We start from the raw sequence: 12536 nt of genomic DNA, 5'->3' as shown, positions 1-12536 counted from the left end.
TTTACTGAGAGTTTTCCTGGGTGTTCCTAAATTTATATTAACCTTTTGACCTTGCCTGAACCTGTGACTTTGCTTCTATTCTGCCTTCCTATTGAACTTTTGCCTGGATATTGACTACGTTTACTATACGTTTACCACAAACTTTGAAGCTTCCGCCTCGGTCCGGACTTCTTTCGCTGGGAGCTGATAGGCCCCCTGACAGTATTTTCATTCACTGAACCCGTGACCTCTGCATCTTTTTATTTAGAATTTTTGCGCTGGACTAGTGACATCATCGCGACGAGATTACCCACGTGGCGGCCTTGGGAGCTGCCATCTTGGAAGGGGCGCCGACGGAGACGGGATCACCATCAGCTGCTCCTGACAGGCCCATGATATCTGAAATTGAAATCTGTGTCTGCATGGGTCACATTATGAATGATCTGATCATCGATGGTTAGTTTGGCCAAATTAATTAGAAATAAAAATCAACTATACTATTTCAGAACTGCACTTGATTGGAATAAACATAATCTGCTCTATTAGCATCTATGTGGGATGATCTCTCCTTGGAAGGGGGTAGACCAAGAATTGATGCAGACGTGCTTGTGAAATGATGTGTGAAAATGGTGTAAAGTGAAATTTTGATTTCATGTATGTTTTGTTGAATGTTGAATAATTGGAACGTATAATGGAACGTTGTAATGTGTAAGACTGAACTGAGTGAAAGTAAGTGCAATTGTAGTTTAGCCCCCAGCCACTAAAAGGGATAGAGTGCAAAGGGTATTTTAGGGGAGGGTACAGAGAGGGGTTCTTCTTCTTGCTCAGCAGGTATAGGTAGAGAGAGTGTCTCCTAAGTAAGAAGTAATAGGTACTTCAGTTAGACATAATAGCTGGTATGGGTAGCCCAGCCCCCAATGAGGAGGTAGTGGTCTAGAGATAGGATGGAGGTGAAAGTTGTAGGGCCAGTGGGTACATCCTGAAAGAGATACAAGGAAATTCCTACCCGGAGTAGGGCAGAGGAGCATAGAGCACACTCTGGACTCCTAGGACCGGGAGGTGGCACATTTGGAAATTCCTGTCCGGTGTAGGGCAGTGGGGTGTAGATTGCACCTGCGCCTGTTCTCCCTGGGCCTGCTGGAGACCACTCAGCAGCAAATGTGGTAAGGAAATCACACTTCTGGAGTTATGGGGGGGTTACCAGGAGCACATCCTGCACCCAGGCCCGGAAAAGGGTAGTTGCATAACTGGTCTGCATAAAAACTGTGATACCTTGGACTTTCAGTGAATGTTTTGTATGTGATAACCTGGATGTAAAGAATACTGAAGAATAAAGCCATTTTTGTTTCCTTTTACTGGATGTGTGGCTTTAAGGATGTTTCAACCTAAAATTTGTAGCCACAAAAGCACCTGGATTTGCTCACGGTCTCCTGATTCTGTTCCAAATCCCTCTGACCTGAACTCAGAGATAGTTGCAAAGTCTTATTCTGTGGTGTGCCAGGAGTTGACTTTTTGTCCGGTGTCATCTGCAGAATAGTCAATTGGGTTAATGGGTTAATTATATATATATATATATATATATATATATATATATATATATATATATATATATATATATATATATATATATATATATATATCATTATATTTTTTTTACAGTCATATGAAAAAGTTTGGGAACCCTCTCAGCCTGCATAATAATTTACTCCACTTTCAACAAAAAAGATAACAGTGGCATGTCTTTCATTTGCCAGGAACATCTGAGTACTGGGGTGTTTAATGAACAAAGATTTCTAGTGAAGCAGTATTCAGTTGTATGAAATTAAATCAAATGTGAAAAACTGGCTGTGAAAAAATTTGGGTACTCTTGTAATTTTGCTAATTTGAATGCATGTAACTGCTCAATACTGATTACTGGCAACCCCAAATTGGTTGGATTAGCCTGTTAAGCCTTGAACTTCATAGGCAGGTGTGTCCAATCATGAGAAAAGGTATTTAAGGTGGCCAATTGCAAGTTGTGCTTCTGTTTGACTCTTCTCTGAAGAGTGACAGCATGGGATCCTCAAAGCAACTCTCAAAAGATGTGAAAACAAAGATTGTTCAGTATCATGGTTTAGGGGAAGGCTACAAAAAGCTATCTCAGAAGTTTAAACTGTCAGTTTCAACTGTAAGGAATGTAATCAGGAAATGAAAGGCCACAGGCACAGTTGCTGTAATACCCATGTCTGGCAGGCCAAGAAAAATACAGGAGCGGCATATGCGGAGGATTGTGAGAACGGTTACAGACAACCCAAAGATCACCTCCATAGACCTGCAAGAGCATCTTGCTGCAGATGGTGTATCTGTACTAGGGATGTAGCGAACGGCGGAAAAAATGTTCGCGAACATATTCGCGAACTTGCGTCAAAAATGCGAACGGTTCGCGAACGTCGCGAACCCCATAGACTTCAATGGGAAGGCGAATTTTAAAAGCTAGAAAAGACATTTCTGGCCAGAAAAATTATTTTAAAGTTGTTTAAAGGGTGCAACGACCTGGACAGTGGCATGCCAGAGGGGGATCAAGGGCAAAAATGTATCTGAAAAATACATTGTTGACACAGCGCTGCGTTTTGTGCTGTAAAGGGCAGAAATCACACTACGTCACTCAGGTGATGTTTCTGGACACGGAATGTGAAAAAGCTCACACAGCTAGGTGGCACTTGGTTAAAGACTGGGCAAACAATGCCTGCAAGGGCAACGTATACAGTAATGGATACGGAATATATTATTGCTGCTGTAAAAACATCACTCAGGTGATGTTTACGGACACGGAATTATTATTGTTATTTAGACAGAATGTGAAAAAGCTCACACAGCTAGGTGGCACTTGCATACCTCCCAACTGTCCCTCTTTTGACCACTCAACCCCCTGTCCCTCTTTTATACTGGAAAGTCCCTCTTTTCTCTGAACTGAACAGCCAGAAAAAAAACAGTTTCTAACTTAATTAGCTTTTGGCAGAGAGCTCAGAACAGCTAACAGGTGCAAATAAGATACTTTGTAACAATTTTGACTCTGGTTGGTGCTGGTAGTGGTGAACTACTAGGAGGAGCAGCACACCAGTCCCTCTTTTCTCTGAACTGAACAGCCAGAAAAAAAACAGTTTCTAACTTAATTAGCTTTTGGCAGAGACCTCAGAACAGCTAACAGGTGCAAATAAGATACTTTGTAACAAGTTTGACTCTGGTTGGTGCTGGTAGTGGTGAACTACTAGGAGGAGCAGCACACCAGTCCCACTCCTCAACACAGCTAGACTAATAGCACTGGGCTCTTACAGTAGCAAAGTAAAAAAAACAAAAAAGAAAATAAAAGCAGTCCTTACAAGGACTATTGGGTTACAGGCAGCAGTCAGCAGATGAGAGATCAGCAGCAGGACAGCTGCCCACAGCAGCTACATACAGAGCACTGCAGTAGAAGGTAGATTACTAGCCAGCAAAGCTACCTAACATAAAATGTCCCTCAAATCCCTGCAGAGTTCTGTCCCTACAATACAGAGCAGTATCAAGTAGATTACTAGCCAGCAAAGTTACTATCAACTGTCCCTCAAATCACTCAACAGCTCTCTCCCTACACTAGCTCTTCCAAGCACACACAGGCAGAATGAAAAAACGCTGCAGGGCTTCAGTTTATATATGGAAGGGGAGTGGTCCAGGGGGTGTGGGGGTGGTCCAGGAGGGAGAGCTTCCTGATTGGCTGCCATGTATCTGCTGGTCTGGGGTGAGAGGTCAAAAATAAGCGCCAGCTAAGGCGAACCCAAATTGGCGAACGTCGCGTGACGTTCGCGAACATTCGGCGGACGCGAACAGTCGATGTTCGCGCGAATTAGTTCGCGGGCGAACAGTCCGCGACATCCCTAACATCTGTATGGCAGGGTGATGAGAAAGAAACCGTTTCTGCACTCACACCACAAACAGAGTGACTTGTATGCAAAAGCTCATTTAGACAAGCCACAGTCATTTTGGAACAAAGTGCATTGGACTGATGAAACAAAAAAATGTGTTATTTGCATTGTAGAAGAAGAGCACCGCATTCCAAGAAAACCACCTGCTACCTATTGTCAAATTTGGAGGAGGTCCCATCAAGCTGTGGGGCTGTGTGACTAGTTCAGGGACTGGGGCCCTTGTTAAAGTCAAGGGTCGGATGAATTCAACCCAATATCAACAAATTCTTTAGGATAATGTTCAAACATCAGTCACAAAGTTGAAGTTACACAGGGGTTGGATATTCCAACAAGACAATGACCCTAAACACACTGTGAAATCTACAAAGACATTTTTGCAGAGGGAGAAGTACAATATTCTGGAATGGGCATCACAGTCCCCCGACCTGAATATCATCAAAAATCTATGGAATGATTTGAAGCAGACTGTCCATGCTCGGCAGCCATCAAATTTAACTGTACTGGAGAGATTTTGTATGGACGAATGGTCAAAAATAACCACATCCAGAATCCAGACATTCATCAAAGGCTCTAGGAGGTGTCTAGAGGCTGTTACATTTGCAAAAGTATTGATGTAATATCTCTGTTGGGGTGCCCACATTTATGCACCTGTCTAATTTTGTTATGATGCATATTGCATATTTTCTGTTAAGCCAATAAACTTTATGTCAGTGCTGAAATACTACTGTTCCCATAAGGCATGTTATATATTAAAAGGAAGCTGCTACTTTGAAAGCTCAGCCAATTATAAACAAAACTCCAAAGAATTAAAAGGGGTTCCTAAACTTTTTAATATGACTGTGTATAGATAGAGATATATATATATATAATATATTCTCTCTGAGGAACTACTGCGTCAGCAACACTGCTGATTCCTATGTACAGTATTGAGAATTAACTCACCTGCAGGGTCTGTACAGATTTCCTGCAATATAAAAAATATTGGTTAAAGCTTTGAAAAACTTGCCATGTGAAACATTCTCACACTTTTTCAAAATTCTCCTTCCCTAATCCTCTGAAACCAGTGCTGTCATCTACTCAGCAGGTTCTATGTATGTATGTATGTATAACTTTATTTGTAAAGCGCTGTTAAGGAGCCGCAGCGATGTACAGTGCATAAAAGTACAATATATATATAAGTATACATGGGGGAGACAAATCACATAATAAATGTATACAGAATCATAGGACAAAGAGCTTAAGTGCTATGTGGCAAGAGACATGGGGCAAATTCACTAAAGCGCGAAGTGGCTAACTCTAGCGCAAATTCGCCAGCGTGAAGTCATTTCGTTACTTCGCTGATTTACTAACGGTCGCTGGCGTAAATTCGCTACTCTAGCGCTACTAGCTCTAGCACCCTTATGCCAGGCGAAGTTGCACTATGGCGAAGGGACGTAACTACGCTAATTCACTAACTTGCGGATTTTCATGATCGTTAACTCTTGCGCCAGACTTGCCTTCGCCAACTGAGACCAGGCAAAGTGCTGTAGAGTAGATAGGGCTTGCTTCAAAAAAAGTTAAAATTTTTTCTAAGTCCCACAAAACGCTGGCGTCTTTTCCTTTTTTAAGGGTGATAGGCTGAAAAAGATCGTACATTTTTTTGGGGGTACCCTCCTTCCCCCCTACATTTCCTAACATATGGCACCTAAACTATACAGTGGGCACATGTATTGGGTAAAATAACAACTCTATTTTATTTTATGAAGGTTTCCCGGGCTTGTGTAGTGTAATGTATTTGCTGCTACATCTACGTCCATTGTACTTTAACTTGGGCCGTATGCAAATTAGGCATCGCTAGTGTAACTTCGCTTTGCTTGACAAATTAACGCTAGCGCAAATTCGCTACCGTTCACCTCCCTGAGCGCAACTTCGGATTTTAGTGAATTAGCGGCGCCCTGGCGAAGTGCGGCAAAGGCGTCGCTAGCGCATTTTCGCTGCTTAGTGAATTTGCCCCATAGTGGGAAGGAGCTAAGTGTAGCTTGTTGCTTCCGCAACATTCTGTATCACACAGGATCAATCTGGAGAGCTGCTGAATAAAAAGCTAAATAACTAAAAAACCACAAATAATAAAAAATGAAAACTAATTGCAAATTGTCTCATAATATCACTCTCTACCTCATACTCAAAGTTCATTTAAAGGTGAACAACCCCTTTAACAATTCTGTAAAGAACATATCTTCATGTTGATGGCGCTTCCAGGTACAGCACAACTTCAGTACACAATCATATAGCATATAAACTCTCCCATGTGTGTTTAACAGCACAGGTATGACTTACCTTTTCTTATGGGTCTTCTCATATGTGCAGTGGGTAGTATCATCATCATCTTCAGGCTCCTCAGGCACAACACATTCTCTGTTTAAAGAAAATTAAAATGATAAATGCGGAAAATGATAAATGCAAAAAATGAATGGTTTCTAAATGAGGGAGAATTTTGTACCATGCTCCGTAATACACACAATGTGATGTGTCCTTATACAGTGTAAGGAATTGGACGCGGCACAATGTACTTCCAGGATGCTTTGGGCTTTTGCTGAGCATGGGATTAATCAGAAATTTATTGACCAGCAATCCTTTCCCTACAAAATATTTCTATGGAATGGAGTTTAACGAAATACACCACTATCTTAAAAAGGAAAATGAGTGAAGAGGAACACTTGTTAAAAAATGTAAGCTTATACAGGTATGGGGCCGGTTATCCAGAATGCTCTGGACCTGGGCTTTTCTGGATAAGGGATCTTTACATAATTTGGATCTTCACACCTTAAGTCTACTAGAAAATCATGTAAATAAACCCAATAGGCTGGTTCTGCTTCCAGTAAGGATTAATTATATACATTATATATATATATATATATATTACTACAGAGAAAAAGGAAATCATTTTTAAAAATGTAGATTAGTTGGATAAAATGGAGTCTATTAGAGATGGGCTTTCCATAATTCGGAGCTTTCTTTCTGGATAATGGTTTTCTGGATAACGGATCCCAAAATGTGCTCCGGATGACACCTTTTATCCTCAGGGGTGAGCCCTCGCCATGATGTAAAGGCAGGGTGTTATATCATTGTAACAGTCAAAGAATAGGCACCAGCTGTTCTCGAACACTTAACCATAGAAGTGATTTATTAAAGAACAAGACAATCCATAAAGGAGTTCAATAGAGATAAGCAGGAACATGTAACAGCAGTGGATAGACATATACTCGCAAGCACCAATGGTCAGTGTGGACCCCGCAAGGAGAAGGAAAGCTACCAAAGCAGTTTATTGCCAATAGATTAGCCACAATAGTGCAAGCTATACCACTATATTTATTCTGCAGAATGCTTTACCATACTTGAGCAGCTGCCATATTAGCTTGGTGTGGCATCACTACCTGCCTGAGTCTCTCCCTGCTCACTTATAGCTCTGGGCTCAGATCACAGCAGGAAGGGTGAAAAGGGAGGGGGGGGAGAGGAGCAAACTGAGCATGCTCAAGCCCAAGCCCTGGAGGTTTATGCTTTAAACAGGAAGTCTGATACAGAAGCCCATGAGTACACAATAGAAGAAAAGAAATGTGGTTTTTCTTTTGACAGAGGACTCAGAGCAGCATTACTTTGAGGGTTGACTGGTGTATTTATATAGAACTTTCTGAACTTAGTTTTTTAGCCTTTCCTTCTCCTTTAAAGAGAGAAACAGCCTTTGCCCTAAGCGGAAAGAACTCTGCACTTAGGGGCAGATTACAAAAGGGTGGCTGTCACTAGTGAAAATTCACCAAAACGTCAATCCGCAGGAACATCGTCAATTTACTAACAGGAGTAGAGGAAAATTCACTAGCAAAAGAGTACGTCGCTAACAAAGTTTCGTGCCCTTTCACCAGGAAAATTTTAGTTTAGGTGAATGATTGTTACTATGTAAATTCATCAGAATATAAACTTTGCACTACATTACCCTTTTTCACCAGAGAGTGATAAGCTGAAGCTACATCCTCAATAATCTTATGACATCATATCCTGTCAGATTTTTCATATTTTAAAGTTGGATGATGTTTAAAAGTTGTAAACTGTTATAAATGTTTTTTTTTTTTAACTATTTGAGTGGCATGCCACGTTTGTTTTAGGATGGGCTCATGTCTAGGGCATTAGATTATGTCTTTTGTCTTTATTTTGCTTCCTTGGACATTTTTAATAATAAGTGGGAACTTCAAGCATTTGCACCAACATCTCTAATAAAGACAGATATATATATATATATATATATATATATATATATATATATATATATATATATATATATATATATATATATATATATATATAGAGATTTGCTCACCAAAATTATTTCATCAAAAATCAGTGCTTTATTCGGTACATAGATCTATGGGATCTATAGGATCTATGTACCGAATAAAGCACAGATTTTTGATGAAATAATTTTGGTGTGCGGATCCTTATGAGCAAATCTCTATATGAATTTTTGGACCCTGCACCCACAAGAATTACACTAAGTCCGGTCTACAGAGTGTGGTCGTTTCACACAGATTATATATATATATATATATATATATATATATAGAGTATGTAAAGAAGAAGCAGCACTCGTCAATTGCAAAAAAGTGTATTAAAGATCAGAGCATCACTCAAGGCAACGTTTCGGACAACATATGTGCCCTTTGTCAAGCCCAAAAAGAGTTCTCTCAGCTTATCACAGGTATCACATTATATAGGCAAAAAACAGGAAATGACCTCAAAATTTGCATATACACAGGTACAGAGCATTATCATATACATGTATCTATAGAAACAAAAACAGGTCATAATAACGATTTAAACCCCGAGGATATAAAGATTTGAGCATATTAATCCACCATACCTCTCTTCTTTTAAGTTTCAATTCTCGATCCCCCCCTCTTTTCATGGGCGGTACTACTTCCAAAACCATAAATTTAAGCTGATCTGCCGTGTGTCCCAAATCAACAAAATGCTTTGAGACAGGTAATGTGGTATTGCCCAAATTAATGCTAGACCGATGTTGCGATATACGTGATTTGACCATCTGGGTGGTCTCACCCACATAGATGAGACCACACGGACATGTCAACACGTAAATCGCAAATTTTGAAATACACGTGAAGTGTCCTCTTAGCTGTATCCGTTGGCCAGTCTGGGGGTGAATAAACTCTCTACCTTTCAATACGAAGGGACATTGTACGCAGCTAAGGCAAGGATACATACCCTTAGATCTACCTCCCCAAAATGTATGAGTCTCCTTAGGTTTAGTTCTCACTAAAGTGGAAGTGACATGTGCCCCAATAGTTTTGCCTCTCCTATAGGAGATAAGCGGAGGTGCTCTAAATTCTGGTATGGTAGGATAGGCATTTCGTAAAATATACCAATGCTTGCGTAGTAATTTACCAATAGCTTCGCTATTGTTATGAAACTGGGTGACAAATGGCACACGTTGTGTCTGTTTAATTTTCCCCTTAGGATGTCTGACCCTTTGCTGGGCTTGTTGAATCACCTTTTCTGGGTATCCCCTCTCTCTAAACTTGTGGCACATAATTTGTTCCTGCTTCTCTTTTTCCTTCCCTTCACTCACTAACCTCTGTACCCTTGAGAGTTGGCTAATGGGGATTGATTTCTTCGTATGTGGGGGGTGCTGACTGGTAAAATGAAGAATTTGATTCCTATCAGTAGGCTTTGTGAATAAAGAAGTACATATAGAACCTTCTAAATCTTTGTATACTATAACATCAAGAAAGTGGATTTTTTGGAGATCATAGACCAGCGTAAATGAGATTGAGGGATGTACCCCATTAATCCTACCATGGAACCGCTGTAGGGAGTCAACGTCACCCCGCCATAACACAAATACATCATCGATGTATCTCCACCAGGCCAAACAATGTCTGGAGAAGTCTACATCAAGGTAAATGTGTAGCTGTTCAAGCCTTGCCATGAAGGCATTGGCATATGACGGGGCGACGTTGGATCCCATCGCGGTTCCACGTAGTTGGAGGTAGTACTGTTCCCGAAAAGTGAAATAGTTACAACATAATATGATCTCCAAAGCCTGTAGGAAGAAATCAATCTGATGTACAGAGTACTGCGCTCCTTCCCTCAGTATCCACTGACTTGCTTCTAACCCATCACTATGTGGTATAGACGTGTAAAGACTGGCCACATCCAATGTGGCCAGAATTACACCCTCCCCCACATTTCCTAGTGATTGTAATTTATGAAGAAAATGTCCAGTATCCCTTATATAGGAAGGTACCTCTTGAATCAAGGGACTTAGTACTTTATCGAGCATTATCGCTAATGGGCAAAAAACCGAGTCAATGCCGGCCACTATAGGTCTCCCTGGTGGACACACTGGGTCCTTATGAATTTTAGGGAGAACATATATGGTCGGCGTGACTGGGTTCCTGACCATCAAATAATTCCTCAATTTGTCAGTGATCACTCCCCTATCAACCATATAATCCAGTAAAGTTTTAATCTTTCGTATAATGCCCAACAGGGGATCACTGGATAATGGCAAGGCTTGAACAGCTACACATTTACCTTGATGTAGACTTCTCCAGACATTGTTTGGCCTGGTGGAGATACATCGATGATGTATTTGTGTTATGGCGGGGTGACGTTGACTCCCTACAGCGGTTCCATGGTAGGATTAATGGGGTACATCCCTCAATCTCATTTACGCTGGTCTATGATCTCCAAAAAATCCACTTTCTTGATGTTATAGTATACAAAGATTTAGAAGGTTCTATATGTACTTCTTTATTCACAAAGCCTACTGATAGGAATCAAATTCTTCATTTTACCAGTCAGCACCCCCCACATACGAAGAAATCAATCCCCATTAGCCAACTCTCAAGGGTACAGAGGTTAGTGAGTGAAGGGAAGGAAAAAGAGAAGCAGGAACAAATTATGTGCCACAAGTTTAGAGAGAGGGGATACCCAGAAAAGGTGATTCAACAAGCCCAGCAAAGGGTCAGACATCCTAAGGGGAAAATTAAACAGACGCAACGTGTGCCATTTGTCACCCAGTTTCATAACAATAGCGAAGCTATTGGTAAATTACTACGCAAGCATTGGTATATTTTACGAAATGCCTATCCTACCATACCAGAATTTAGAGCACCTCCGCTTATCTCCTATAGGAGAGGCAAAACTATTGGGGCACATGTCACTTCCACTTTAGTGAGAACTAAACCTAAGGAGACTCATACATTTTGGGGAGGTAGATCTAAGGGTATGTATCCTTGCCTTAGCTGCGTACAATGTCCCTTCGTATTGAAAGGTAGAGAGTTTATTCACCCCCAGACTGGCCAACGGATACAGCTAAGAGGACACTTCACGTGTATTTCAAAATTTGCGATTTACGTGTTGACATGTCCGTGTGGTCTCATCTATGTGGGTGAGACCACCCAGATGGTCAAATCACGTATATCGCAACATCGGTCTAGCATTAATTTGGGCAATACCACATTACCTGTCTCAAAGCATTTTGTTGATTTGGGACACACGGCAGATCAGCTTAAATTTATGGTTTTGGAAGTAGTACCGCCCATGAAAAGAGGGGGGGATCGAGAATTGAAACTTAAAAGAAGAGAGGTATGGTGGATTAATATGCTCAAATCTTTATATCCTCGGGGTTTAAATCGTGATTATGACCTGTTTTTGTTTCTATAGATACATGTATATGATAATGCTCTGTACCTGTGTATATGCAAATTTTGAGGTCATTTCCTGTTTTTTGCCTATATAATGTGATACCTGTGATAAGCTGAGAGAACTCTTTTTGGGCTTGACAAAGGGCACATATGTTGTCCGAAACGTTGCCTTGAGTGATGCTCTGATCTTTAATACACTTTTTTGCAATTGACGAGTGCTGCTTCTTCTTTACATACTCTATTTGATGTGGGGATGTGACGGCGTCTCCTATTGGAGCGAGCACCGACCAACACAGCAAGTATACTTCTAAGAGTGCTGGGGCACCCATTGTATAATTTTCTATATATATATATATATATATATATATATATATATATATATATATATATATATATATATATATATATATATATATATATATATATGTGTGTGTGTACCCGCCCTATTTAAAGTGCCTGAAGCGTACGTGTGTTAACGAAGTTTCGCTAGGACGAAAGTAACACTAGTGAAAGTTCACTTTCACCCGTGCTGAAGATTTTCACCAGCGTTCGTCTGCAGAGACTTAACTTTGCATTTCGATAAATAAGTGTATGTGCTGCAAATTAACACCTGATGCATTTGTGCGAAGTGTGGCGAAGCCTTCCAAGGTAAATAAATTCGTCCTTTAGTAAATCTGCCCCATAGTCCCTCTTTCTGGACAATGAGTACACGGGGTTCTAATCCCACTCAACTCTCCTCGATGGAGCCTCAGCTTTCCAGCTAAAATAGCTCTGAACTCAGCTCAACTTTTATATTAGAACACAGGGCCATTTAGTGGCTAAACCTGGGATAATTAGGGGACATGCTTTGACCCAGGAAATGGAGTCTAGCTCCTGTATAACTAAGGGACCCTTTAGTGGCCAAACTTTAGGTGAATGTACT

At 40.7% G+C, this 12536-nt stretch overlaps 1 protein-coding gene across 2 annotated transcripts in view; it reads right to left on the bottom strand.

The window, feature by feature from the left end:
* Positions 1-12536, bottom strand: part of LOC108709239 (MORC family CW-type zinc finger protein 3) — a 56204-nt gene that overhangs the window by 24467 nt on the left and 19201 nt on the right. For both annotated transcript variants that reach the window (XM_018248902.2, XM_041583428.1), the window contains exons 12-14: positions 6234-6311; positions 4860-4881; positions 1390-1505 (exon numbers count right to left, since the gene is read on the bottom strand). In XM_018248902.2, the coding sequence (XP_018104391.1) occupies positions 1390-1505; positions 4860-4881; positions 6234-6311 (216 nt within the window). The remainder of the gene's footprint in view (positions 1-1389; positions 1506-4859; positions 4882-6233; positions 6312-12536) is intronic.

This window comes from Xenopus laevis, chromosome 2S, assembly GCF_017654675.1.
Source record: "Xenopus laevis strain J_2021 chromosome 2S, Xenopus_laevis_v10.1, whole genome shotgun sequence".
Taxonomy (NCBI): domain Eukaryota; kingdom Metazoa; phylum Chordata; class Amphibia; order Anura; family Pipidae; genus Xenopus; species Xenopus laevis.
This window is presented reverse-complemented; position numbering and strand designations above follow the sequence as displayed.